Source organism: Bipolaris victoriae (genome assembly GCF_000527765.1).
Source record: "Bipolaris victoriae FI3 unplaced genomic scaffold scaffold_95, whole genome shotgun sequence".
Lineage (NCBI taxonomy): Eukaryota > Fungi > Ascomycota > Dothideomycetes > Pleosporales > Pleosporaceae > Bipolaris > Bipolaris victoriae.
The window spans coordinates 103281-115909 of NW_014575297.1; the positions used below are offsets into that span (position 1 = coordinate 103281).

The 12629-nt window shown below is 51.6% G+C and overlaps 5 protein-coding genes across 5 annotated transcripts; all 5 read left to right on the forward strand.

The window, feature by feature from the left end:
- Positions 1 to 108: 108 nt before the first annotated feature.
- Positions 109 to 404, forward strand: COCVIDRAFT_108591 (hypothetical protein; the record flags this gene model as incomplete). The annotated part of the gene is made up of 2 exons (XM_014697596.1): positions 109 to 253; positions 307 to 404. 2 exons carry the CDS (start codon positions 109 to 111, stop codon positions 402 to 404), a joined length of 243 nt encoding a protein of 80 aa, XP_014553082.1.
- An 801-nt stretch (positions 405 to 1205) lies between these two features.
- Positions 1206 to 3019, forward strand: COCVIDRAFT_19002 (hypothetical protein; the record flags this gene model as incomplete). The annotated part of the gene is made up of 5 exons (XM_014697559.1): positions 1206 to 1524; positions 1590 to 2145; positions 2199 to 2561; positions 2613 to 2815; positions 2868 to 3019. The coding sequence occupies 5 exons, from the start codon at positions 1206 to 1208 to the stop codon at positions 3017 to 3019; spliced, it is 1593 nt and encodes a 530-aa protein (XP_014553045.1).
- Positions 3020 to 4033: 1014 nt separating this feature from the next.
- On the forward strand, positions 4034 to 5206 carry COCVIDRAFT_108683 (hypothetical protein; the record flags this gene model as incomplete). The annotated part of the gene is made up of 1 exon (XM_014697597.1): positions 4034 to 5206. The coding sequence occupies one exon, from the start codon at positions 4034 to 4036 to the stop codon at positions 5204 to 5206; it is 1173 nt and encodes a 390-aa protein (XP_014553083.1).
- Positions 5207 to 7574: 2368 nt separating this feature from the next.
- On the forward strand, positions 7575 to 8914 carry COCVIDRAFT_19004 (hypothetical protein; the record flags this gene model as incomplete). Its single annotated transcript, XM_014697560.1, has 3 exons — positions 7575 to 7655; positions 7725 to 8281; positions 8332 to 8914. The coding sequence occupies 3 exons, from the start codon at positions 7575 to 7577 to the stop codon at positions 8912 to 8914; spliced, it is 1221 nt and encodes a 406-aa protein (XP_014553046.1).
- A 763-nt stretch (positions 8915 to 9677) lies between these two features.
- COCVIDRAFT_19005 (hypothetical protein) lies at positions 9678 to 10779 on the forward strand (the record flags this gene model as incomplete). The annotated part of the gene is made up of 3 exons (XM_014697561.1): positions 9678 to 9847; positions 10037 to 10169; positions 10228 to 10779. The coding sequence occupies 3 exons, from the start codon at positions 9678 to 9680 to the stop codon at positions 10777 to 10779; spliced, it is 855 nt and encodes a 284-aa protein (XP_014553047.1).
- Positions 10780 to 12629: the final 1850 nt, after the last annotated feature.

A 12629-nucleotide genomic window follows, 5' to 3' on the forward strand; every position in this document is an offset into this window, starting at 1 on the left:
ACAACTTTCCTCGAGCCACCGACGCGATATCACGCAATCTCCTACCTTGTCATCTTCTTGAAGCATATCACACCTATTTACGCTAGTCAGCCTCGCAATCCCGACACCATGCGTTCGACTACTCTGATCACCACTGTACTTTCGCTCTTGACGGCGACCAGTTTTGCCCTTCCTGCCGAGCAAGCAGAGGGCTTGACGGCTCGTGCCAAATGCAGCACAAGAGCTGATTGCTCTGGTGGAAAAGTGTGCATGGGTAAGTCGGCTTCGTTGGGTGGAGAGAACATTTGCTAACACTGTCCGCACTAGTTGTTGGTTGTCATGGACAGATTGTAGGATCTACCTGCGAGACGGCCAGTTACTGCAGCAGCTTCAGTGCACCTACATGCGGTGCGACTTGCAAGTAGAGGGCAAAGAGGGTTCAGGGTTGGCTTAGAGGTAGACATATGTATAGCGGCCGCGTTTCCTTGGACGAATCCGATCTCATTTATCCCATGCCGCTGAAGTCCCACGAGATGATTTGATAGGTCCATGTGAACATGATCTTGAGATGAACAACATGGGTAGTCGCGATAGAGTTGTGCAAGTAGCCAATCCCTTTGCACCGGCATACTCGGCATTTTTCCGTTGTGCCGTAGCATCACATCACGACATATCGGGACGTCCACAACGGACGATCGGCACACAAGCTTTTCAGCCACAAGTGTAGCCGCTGCGACGAGTCCGCGGCGCCACGACAACGAACTGGGTCAACGTCGTCATGTTTCCTGTTTTTCTGTTCGGCGGTATGCTGGCAAGTTTGCGTTGTGGTAGAAAGACTTGAGAGTGCATGCATATGCGCGCGTTGGGTGAGGAGATGAACCAAGGGCCAATGCATGGAGATTTGAGTTTGGCAGCAGAGAAACCTGCAAGCGGCTTGCATCTAGGCCGCCGATAGCGTCTTTCACAAGATGGCAGCCACAGCACGACGCGCCTGCAAAGCCGTGCACCCAGCCTATGGCGCCCATGACATGCAATGCCGATCTTCAGCCACACCAATAGCACAGTCGCACCCAAGATGAATGCTATTTAGCTCCCAATGACGCCGGCCGTATATCATCCCGTCTGGCTGGTCTAGTCCCTTGTTGACTGCTACACCTCTCTTCGAATCGCCCTGCGCCCGTCGTCGCGACTTGTTTGCTTCATCACGGTCGCCATCACCCGTCGCAATGACTTCCCACGGCCAAGCTGCCGACTACTATTCAGGCGGCGCACCGCCCCAGCAGCCTCAGGGCGCATACTACCAGGGTCAGCCCTATGGACAGCAGCCTCCCCAGTACAATCAGGGCTATGCGCCGCCTCAGGGACCACCCCCAATGCAGCAGAACAACGGGTACCAGCAGAATGGCCATGGCAACGAAAAGCAGAGCTTTGAGCAGACTTTCAAGCTCGATAAGCCAAAGTACAATGACTGGTGGGCGGGTCTGCTCTTCATCGCCACGTTTCTGGGTTATGTTGCCGTGAGCGCAATTTCCATTCGAGGATACGGTGAGTAGTGCATTCATCGGTTTGCGATTCGACACGTCAAGCGGTATACTGATGGCTGGATGCAGCGCGAACCAACAGTGGAGGCATCTACGGCAACGATACTAACAACTTCGCGCTCAATTCCAACACGATTATTCTTTTCGCATTCGTTCTCGGTATGGCTACCGTCTTCAGTTACGCGTACATCTGGGCGGCGCGCAAGTTCACCAAGCAGTTCATCTGGATCACCGGCATTCTCAACATCGTCTTTGGCTTCGTGACGGCCATTTACATGCTTTCCAGGCGGTACTGGTCTGGAGGCATTGTCTTCTTAATCTTCAGCATCTTCTACGTCTTCTGCTTCATCAGCTGGATTCCCAGGATCCCGTTCAGTGTGCTCATGCTGCAGACTGTGATTGACGTATCGAAGAAGTATGGCCATACCTACCTCGTCTCGCTGGGCGGCGGAATCTTTGCTGCGGCACTGGGCGCATGGTACTCGGTTACGCTGGTCTCGATTTACGTACAGTATACGCCAAACGGAGCAAACTCCAATTGTAGGAACGGCGTTGGTGATTGCGGCAATGGCAAAGTTATCGGCCTCCTCGTCTTTGTCACATTTGCCATGTACTGGATCTCGGAGTAAGTGGTCATGGTCCAAGCCCGAACGAATTCACATGCTAACAGCAGAACAGATGGCTGAAGAACACCATCCATGTCACCATTTCTGGCGTCTATGGCTCGTGGTTTTTTGCGCCCAATGCTATGCCTCGAGGCGCAACCCGGGGTGCGTTCAAGCGCGCCATGACATACAGTTTTGGCAGCATCAGCCTTGGAAGCTTGCTCGTGGCCATTATCCAGTTCCTGCGACAGGTTTGCTCCGCTGCTCAACGTAACGCGTCTGGCGAGGGAAATCTGGTCGGGACAATCCTGTTTTGCGTACTCGGCTGCATCATCTCTCTTCTAGAGTGGGCGGTCGAGTTCTTGAACAGATATGCCTTCAGCTACATTGCACTCTACGGAAAGAGCTATATTGCGGCTGCGAAGGATACGTGGAAGTAAGTGTTGGGAAGACTTTGGATTTGGGAGTGGCAAGCTGACTTTCTCAGGATGATCAAGGATCGCGGTATCGATGCGCTCGTCAACGAGTGCTTGATCGGACCTGTCCTCTCCATGGGCGCCACTTTCATCGCATACGCATGTGCACTACTAGCCTACCTGTACCTCATCTTCACATCGCCGGCGTACAACGCAGATGGAGGCTACACGCCGGTTGTGGTGGCTTTTGCTTTCCTGATCGGGCTGCAAATCTGTAAGTTTGTTGGAAGAGTGGTGACTGATGGACAGGTACTAACTGCCAGCAGGCAAAATCTTCACGACGCCGTTGAGCAGCGGTATCGACACGATCTTTGTTGCGATGGCGTGGGACCCCGATGTCCTCATGCGCGAGCACCCGGACCTCTACCACCGCATGGTAGCTGTGTACCCACAGGTCCAGCAGGCCATTCACGCCTAGGGTCGAGCTATGCACCGAGCCCGGGGCTTTCGGTCAGCATCTGGAGCCCAACTAGACATAATAATACTTGATATCACGCGATACCCACAGTCATCGATCACGATCATTTATTGCGCAGTTTTTTACGATGGTTGTTGCCCATGGCGGGGCACCCCTGGAGGAAAAGGCAGACCAACTGGGCTTAGCGCAAACTACCGGCGGGAGAAGGAAGCGATTGCTCCACTCGGGCCTAGTTCGTCGATGACGTATGACGTCTTCGTGCTTGATGCGCCCACCCACCAGACAATGCCATCGAGCCGGAGCGTACCTATAGTCTTGTTGAGCATCACACGACGGGCACTGCGTCCACGGCCGAGAAGGTGTTGCTGGCCCTCGAGGGTAGTATTGAGGCTCGAGTGAGACTTTTTGTGTAGCATGTACATGAGTGAGGTATTAATCTAATGTCGTTTTCGCCCGTCCATGGAGCCCCTCACCCACGCCCGACGCGTTCATGTGTGTGTGTGTGTGTCTCCAAGTCTCGCGCGTTTGTGCCTGCCGCCATAAGCCACACTGGCGGCCCAATCGGGTGCCCACAAACATCGTCACCGCCTTGCGGGGGTCTCTGGCTGCCCTCCCAACACATAAGTAAACACGCACTCGTTGGCCAGTGACGCTCTCTCACCCACGCAATACTGCACGCTCAAGCACCTGCAACGCCGCCCAGCCGCCGACCCGTCTGGCCAGGTAAGTCCTGCTCTCACACTGCATCTGCACGAGCTGCCTGCCTTCACTGCATTGCTCCAAGCCCCGCCTTGGCTCCTGCTACACATACAAATACCCCACCAAACGTGCTTTCCTGCTCTGCTCAACATCCAAAACAAAACCCCTCTCCCCCTCCAGTTCCCTCACCCCACCTCATCCTTCTGCTTCTTCTCCTCACCACACCTTGCCTTCAGTCTGAACAGGCCAAGTTAACGCTTCTCCCCCAGCAGCACAATCCAACTCCCACCTGCCCCTCGATCACTCATCTCCATCATGTCCTACGAGAAGAAGGCAGTCCACTTTGGCGGTGGTAACATCGGCCGTGGCTTCGTTGCAGAGTTCCTCCACAACTCTGGCTTCGAGGTCGTCTTCGTCGATGTCATGGACTCCATTATCGAATCCCTCCAAAAGACCCCCTCATACACTGTCACCGAGATTGGTGATGATGGCGAGCGCAAGTTCACCATTGACCACTACCGTGCCATCAACTCCAAGCACGAGATGGACAAGGTCATTGACGAGATTGCCTCCGCCGATGTCGTCACCTGCGCTGTCGGCCCCAACATCCTCAAGTTTGTTGCTGAGCCTGTTGCCAAGGCTATTGAGAAGCGCACTCTTGATTACCCCCTCGCCGTCATTGCCTGCGAGAACGCAATCAACGCTACAACCACATGGAGGGGCTTCATCGAGGGCAAGCTGAGCGATGAGACCAAGAAGAACATCGACAGCAAGGCCCGCTTCGCCAACTCGGCTATTGACCGAATTGTCCCACAGCAGCCCGAGAACTCTGGCCTCAACGTTGTCATTGAGAAGTTCCACGAGTGGTGTGTCGAGCAGAAGCCATTCGAGAACGGCGGCAAGAAGCCAGATGTTAAGGGCATCCACTACGTCGACAACCTCGAGCCATACATTGAGCGCAAGCTCTTCACTGTCAACACTTCACACGCCACTGCCGCCTACTACGGACACCAGAACAAGATCAGCTACATCCACGAGGTCCTCCATGACAAGAAGCTTCACGACATTGTTCGCGACGCTGTTAGGGAGACTGCTCACTTGATCATCAACAAGCACGGCGTCAGCGCCTCGGAGCAAGATGACTATGTTGAGAAGATCATCAAGCGCATCTCCAACCCCGTCCTCAAGGATAACGTAGAGCGTGTCGGCCGTGCTCCTCTGCGCAAGCTCTCCCGCAAGGAGCGATTCATCGGCCCCGCTGCTCAGCTGGCCGAGAGGGGTGACAAGGTTGATGCTCTGCTTGGCGCCGTCGAACAGGCCTACCGCTTCCAGAACGTCGAGGGCGACGAGGAGTCTGCCGAGCTGGCCAAGATTCTCAAGGAGCACTCGGCCGAGGAGGTTGTCACCAAGGTCAACGGTATCGAGAAGGACCACCCCCTATTTGACCGTCTTGTCGCCATCGTCAAGAAGGTGCAGAGTAGCAGTTGAATAACCGCCGGTAAACTCTAGGGAGTTGCCACTGCGGCGGATCAAAAAGAGACAGGAGAGAAGGGACCACGAAGGCTTATGTATGGTGGGGAGGATCAACGATGCCTTGAGCAATGGCTCCATTTGGCAGAGTTTCGACAAAAAAACATGACATTGATTGGGATCAATGCCTTACCTAATGAGAGTATGATATGAATAATGAAATATACCCATTACCTATATACACACTTGTGTCTTGTTGTTCGAATTTGTCATAGTCTTGCTGTCACCTGCCATTGGTTTGAGCACCTACCATCTTGATGCATGTCAGTAAAATGACAACGCATCCACTCTACATTTCTCTCTGAGACATTGGGCTGACCTTGGCTGTAGCCTGGAGCGATATCTTTTCTTGCAAGTAGGTAGTACTACGCAGGTCTAATAAACACGACGTCCATGATCAGCAGTTAGTGTCAGCGTAGCCAGGATATACCCGGTTAATTTTGTAAAAACCTCGTATTCAAAAGCGGAAATTCTGCCACGAGGCTATGTACCGGTAGGCTGCTATCCTATCCAGGTATACGTACGCCTTATTACTGTCAAAAGTGCTGCCTAGGAGGCTTGGGCTTGGTATTGTGACACGTCGCATGTGTGTAGGTGGTAGTTCAAGTGCAGAGATTGCTGGGAGACACATCTCCATGATATTGCGACGGAGAATTTGTAATGTTTATGCTTTGTGTGGAGAGAGGAAAACTGGGTAAATTTGACATTGGCAATAGTTCATGTGCCTCGAACTCCTTACTAGTAACTAGTTTAATGGGCACGCAAACTCGATTATGAGAAATAAATTATGCATTTTTTTTCTTATTTCTCCTACTGCCATTGGTAACCCTACCAGCTAATGCAACAGAAACTACCGTACAAAGTCTAGTTATCGCGATCGGCGTCTCTTAATGTAAGATCGGGAAGGTTTCCACCCCAGACATGTTGGGAGAGCGCGGAGCTTCATAGTGCTTATGTCTGTTATGCTTTTAATTGGCTAGTATGGATGCCAAGAAAAATGATAGATGGGATATACGTAACCATGAGTGGAGGCTGTGTACATATGCACAGAAATGCGGACGATATTGCACGGGCCCCAAGTGTGCCGATGAGGGAACACCCAGTAGACACAATACACATCCGACGCCAATCTCGATTCGCATGATGGATATGTGGGATGCAGTCCATGTCGAAACGACCGGAAAGGCTTGGTCGCAAGGCTGAAACACAATGATAGCGGGCTCGGCCGGCGGGAGAATGGCGGGAGAATTGAGTTGGCTCGCTGCACTGGAACTAGACCTAAATAGGTGCGCCAAGCGCCGTATTCTTATTACAGCCCCTCTGGTGGAATCAAGCAATGCCCATTAGCATTTTTAGATATGTTGCACCAGCACACTACCTCAGGGGCGACTTAGTGGCGGTGCGACAGCCACAGGCGTCCTGGCAAGACTCCACTCAACATCTCACCACCGCAGCAGCATCAGCCTGATATGGTTTGTTATGCAGGATTCATGGCAGTGCTGCCAAGTACTTGGGCGCTACACCGATATGCACTTTTGAACATGGCTTGTCACAAGACCCGGCGCTAGCCCTCCCGACATGGAGACGTTTTAGACGATCAAATCTTCTCCGATGCACTCCCTTTCCCCTTTTCGCCCTGGACCCATGGACATCGGCCAGGTTCCAATCGTCCGTTGACGTCAGCTCACTGCACACCTGGTCTTCCCCAAGCAGTCTTGGCACTTCTGCAAAGCCAGCGCCAGCAAACCCATGCGGTTAGTTATATAAACCGCTTCAAACATAGGCACGCGACACTACCAGGCTGAGGATGACAGCAGCATTGTGGCGGCAAATCGGACTAACAAAGGAGATATGTGTGGCCTGACTGCAGCTGGTAGGCCATCGACTCGTCGTCCGCAACCAAGTCCCCGCCCATGCACGCGTGGAAAAAGGTGGAGCCTCTGATTCGCAATACGTCGCTTGCGTATTCCCAGACCAGGGAGTCAGGCCTCCTTTGCTCGGCACCCGGCGGACTTGCACGCGACCCGTTGGCGGTGGCACCGAGTAAAGTAAAGCATCCTGCTTGCTATTCTTGACATGTCCGCTTGATCTGGACTCTATGCTTCTTGTTTTTTCCCACTCTACTCCTTTCCCTTTGTTGAGTCAACAAACCTTCAACTTGACCGCTATCCGAGACACGACTGTTCCAGGGGGGATACTAGACTGTCGTATGCCCGCCGTTTTCTCGTTTGCGTCAGCCTTTTCCACCACAACTTTCATGACATAGCATTTCCGGCCGCATTATCTACAGTACCACCGTGCCAGACTCTGGTACCACCAACACAAAATGGCAAACTCTACACTACCAGACAATGGGCAATGGAACAGCAAGCCAGCCTGGAAACTGCCAGGATGGTGTGAACCAGTCGTACGTCCCCAAATCACACAGCAGAGTCTGCATGCAAAGTGCGGTGTACTAACATGACTATGCATCTAGATGGTCGCCAGCATTCTCTTCTTCGCCATGTTCATTACGCGGAAACGGAACTACAAAATATTTGCTGCACCCTCAAGTCGAAACGGCTACCTGGATGACGCGCCAAACGATTCGATGGATCGCCTTCTCCAACAGTCAGACAGCGACAGCGAATTCGACGACGTCTATGCGACCAAGAACCCAAATGCACCCAAGGTCCGAAGTATTGGTTGCTGGAAGGTTACTACGCCCAACACTTCGCGCTTCCGCAACAACATACACAGTCGCATACTGCAGCGCTTCCCGTTTTTGATCGAGATGTTTTATTGGGTCATCAACTATGCCTTCTACCGCATGACGGCAATTGCATCGGCTAAGCTTTTTGCTGGACGAGGCATCTGGGACGTTTCGCAAGAACACGGAATATCGGTTTTGGAGGCAGAGCAATTTGGCTTTCTGAGCTTTTTGTTCCCGCTCCGGGAGCGCGACGTGCAACAGTGGTTTATGCATGGACACCAAGATGCGCTTACTGTGCTGAACAAGTGTTATGCACTGATTCATATCCCCGGCACTGTGGGGTAAGGAACATGTTTGGAAGTTTAACTAGAGTATCACTGACATTTGACAGCTTCATCTGCTGGTATTACTACGTCGCCCCTTCATTCGATACCTTTGCTACCGCCCGCCGGACACTTACCCTCACCAACTTCTGCGCCTTCATGACCTTTGTCGTATTCCCATGCATGCCTCCGCGGTTGCTCCCTGCCGAATACGGCTTCCTTGATACCGTCCGCCACGACGATGCACAGAGTGTGTGGATGAGTGGCAAGTTTGTCAACCAGCTTGCTGCGATGCCTTCAATGCATTTTGGATATGCATTCTGCATCGGCATGACGCTCATCTACCATTCCGGCCTGTTCCGCCGCACCTTGGAGCCAGGCGAGGTTCGCAAGAACGCATTCTGGAAGATCTTTTACCTCGTTCTTGGCATTGGATACCCTTCATTCATCCTCACCGTTATTGTCGCTACCGCCAACCACTACTTTATGGATGCGCTCGTAGCCACATGCTTCGTGTTCTTTTCCTTCTTCTGCAACAAGGTCTTTTACGTCTTCATTCCCCTCGAGGACCTTTTGCTCTACGTTATTCGGGCAGACAAGCCAGTACCCACCACTGGCGACCGCTACCGTGACAACAGCGGTCGTTTATAGGCAGTGGAAATATTTGACAGCGTTTCGCAAGCCTTCATTTCGCTTCTACACCAGCTACATAGCGCTATTTGTCAGTACATATGTACGCAATCTTTTTTGCATTTTACGGAGCACGGAATCACGGCTGGAGTTTGAATGACAACCCCAAAATACCTACTTTTTCCATTATTAGATATACACAAGCCACCGGGGCAGAAACACATAGCTATTCGAGATGATAATAGTATATATGAACTGAGTTGTTTTCGCCAATGACTTGATCATGTGCTCGAATCGGACAAATTTGGACGGCTTCGTAGTCGTGCATGTAGACAGCGATATGGCTGTCGATAACGTCCCGCTGAGGGGTGATGAGTGGCGCGAACTGAGCTTGTTCCTGCGTTAGCGCGTAAGCAACGCGTTGGAGCTTCCCTGGAGCTCTCCCCGGCATTCCCAGTATCACGCTTAACCTCTCTCTATTAGCCAGCCACCTCGCAATCACACAGCCGCCCCGCACCCTGTGAGGTCGATTAGAGACGCTCTTTTGTTTCAATTACCGTAGCGCAATTTTGCTTTCACGGGAAATATTTTCTTAAAAAGTAAAAGAGCAGGACTGCAATCCATCTCTCACTTGGCTCTGCGCTGACATTCGGGAAGCTGATCTCACAGGCTAGTTTGCATCTGAGCTTTGTCGCGCACCTCCACTCGCTTTCCTTTTATCCATATCGCATGACATGTGATTTTGCCCTGCTAGAGCATCGTAGATACAGAGGACACATTTGCAATGGCGGATATTGAGCAACAAGCACCTGTCGAGGGCACGCCAGTCGAGGATGTAGAGATGGAAGGCGCAGCTAATGCTGGCGCTGGCGCTGGCGTGGACGAAGGTGCTGGTGAAGAGACGGCCTTGGCTGATATTGAGCCTGAAGCGCCCAAGCTAGTATTATTCTCAGAGTAAGTCATACTGGGGCAAGATGTGGGTGTTGCAGACTGGCATGTTGGACGAGGCGCTGGGCGTGAGAGCGGCTGAGACACAATGAGATGCGCGCCTGTGTTTCTCATGGTTTGCCTAGGGGAACGAAAAACAGACACATGGGCAAGCAAACAAGAGAAAAAAGGACATGCATCTAACACGCTCACCAGCCTGATCAAGAGTCCAATCGTAGAAGTCGTTGTTGGATCCGGAGAGACCCGCACCACATACTCAGCACACGAGGCTGTTCTTCTCAAGTCGCCCGAATTTGGCAAACATGTCGAAAAGTTTGCGGCAGGAGGAGTAAATAGCACTTAGACGTCCTTACTGCTTCGCACATTTTTGGCTGACATAACGTTAGCCACGCCAAATTGTCCTTTCAGACTGCGACATAGACGCCATGGGCTCGGTAATCGAGTACCTCTACACGGGCGAGTACTTCCCCAAGAAGACTTCTTCGGCACGCGACGCCTCGCTAGAAAAGGACCCACGCCAACCAGAAATCGACCATGAAGGCGTCGGCCTTCTCGTCCACGCCCGCATCTACACTCTCGCCGACCGCCTCCAACTCCCCGAGCTCAAATCCCTTGCACACTCCAAAATCCACCGTACCGCCTCGACGGCTAAAGGTGAACTCGCATACGCCCGCTACGTCTACAAAGAATCCGACCCAGAAGACACTACCATTCGCAAGCCGGTGGCGGCCTTTTGGGCTACCCGCAGCTTCAGCCTCCGCCGCGACGCCGAGCCAGAGTTCAAGGCAATGTGTCTGGAGTTTCCGCAGTTTTCGTACGATGTGCTGCAGTTGGTGCTTGATCAGCGGGAGAAGAAGAAGAGCGGCGAGGATACGCCTGGGCGGAGTAGTGGGCCGAGTGTTGTACCGGGGAGTACGAGGAAGAGGGCGAGGGTTTAGTCAGGTGTAGGAGTGTACGAGTTTGATGGTGGGGGGGGGGGGGAGGAACTGGGGAAATAATGATGATTGATATTTATTTCATTGCTGGGGATGCTTTGTTTGTGCATATCTCTCTCGGCATCTTTTGGTTTTTTTAAGAAGAAGAAGAATTCATGTTGCCATTTTTTTAGGGCTGAAAAGTATGTCTGATGTACGTACGTACGTATGGGGGAGGAGATGGAGTAGAGGGTATGTTGGATACTGCAGTTTTAGCCGTACATGTCTTATGCCAATACTTTCCTTCTTCTTCTTCTTCTTCTTCTTCTTCTTGCTGACGTCATCCATATCCATCGTTTTGTTCTTATACACACACAAGAGTAAGTGCCGTGCCGTGTCAAAGAGAGAGAGAAAAATTATTCGGTAGTTTGTTTCGGCACGTTTATCTCTCTCTCTCTCACAACCCTCGGTCTAGCATGTGAAGATATGCTTGTTGACATTTTTTTTTAAAAAAATCCTTGGAGCGAAAATCAACGTGTAACATATGGCACAGTAGTAGCCAAGAAATGAAATAGCGGGATTTGATTGTTATTATTTTTTTTGGCTTGAATTCGTGTATATATGTATGTATGCATGTGTGTGTGTGTGTGTGTGGGGAAAAAGGCAAAAGAACGATGCATGCTGCAGAGCAAGAGAGGGAGAGAACCAGTGGGGACGGGTATCGAAGTTGGGCTTGGATTTTTTTTTCTGATCGTATATGTATGTATCATGTATGAAGGTGGATATTAATGTATGCAAGTTTGCTGGTAAGCTTGGCTGTAGCGTGGGTACTATTCTACATTCATCACTTTGCATATTGGAGTAACGACGAGACAAAATGAAAAAGAAAAGGGAAGGGGAGGATAAGGTGTGTGCGTGTTTTTTCTCTCTTGTATGAGTCAGGAAGAAGGGAAATTGAAGGAGGTAAACAAGGTTTCTTATTGAGGTGACTGCATCATCGGCTTGTGATAATGGGTCGAGAGGACAAGGAACAGGCATTGAGTAGGGTACAGACCAGTCGGGGCCATATTACCATTGTAGGCATAGAATGGAGCAACTACTTCGGAGTTATTGCGACAAGATGAGTACGTAAGTAATTTCTTAGCTCATAGATGTATGTATGTCGGTAAGCAACAAAGCAACAGTGACACATATATTCATCCGTATACGAGCGCCCGGTCGCCCCAGTCACGCCGTCGGTCGCAAGGGCGGTCAACAAGTTTGTATTTTTTGTGCTAGAGGACTCTCGTGAGACTTTTGAGTGTTTGCAGTGAGGATCTTGGGGCAGGATTACTGCATGGAATCTTGCTTTGGAGCCAGGCCAGTCATGTACGGTGACGTTGTTTTGCGGGAAACTGGGGGGATGCAGGGACGGGGGGGGCTGGTTAGGGCGTGTGTATGTATTGCAGATGAGATAGATGGCGCAATGTAGGGCGCTGGAGAGTGTTCTTGTTGGGCCGCCAGTGAGTGATTGCAGGTTGCATTGGTTCGTTGGGTTTTACTTGGGTCGTGGCTGGGACTGAGTGCCTGTTGGATGGGAGATGGTAGAAAGGGAAGAGGTGGGTGAGCAGTGTGCTGGCTAGTTAGTAGGTGGGATGAGTTTGGTTGGTTGGTTGATAGCGAATGCCGGCCTTTGTGTAGTGGACATGCACGCTCCGCTGTACCGTACGTTGGGTTTGCCGGCGAGATTACTACTGTGGTGCTACTGTAGCAAAAGGGCAATCTGACGGGCCCCAAGGCATATTCAACGGTCCAACGGGACTATAATGGACATGGCTAGGATCCGTTCAATACGACACCCGTGACCAGTGACCCGTAGCCCGGGACAAAGGCCG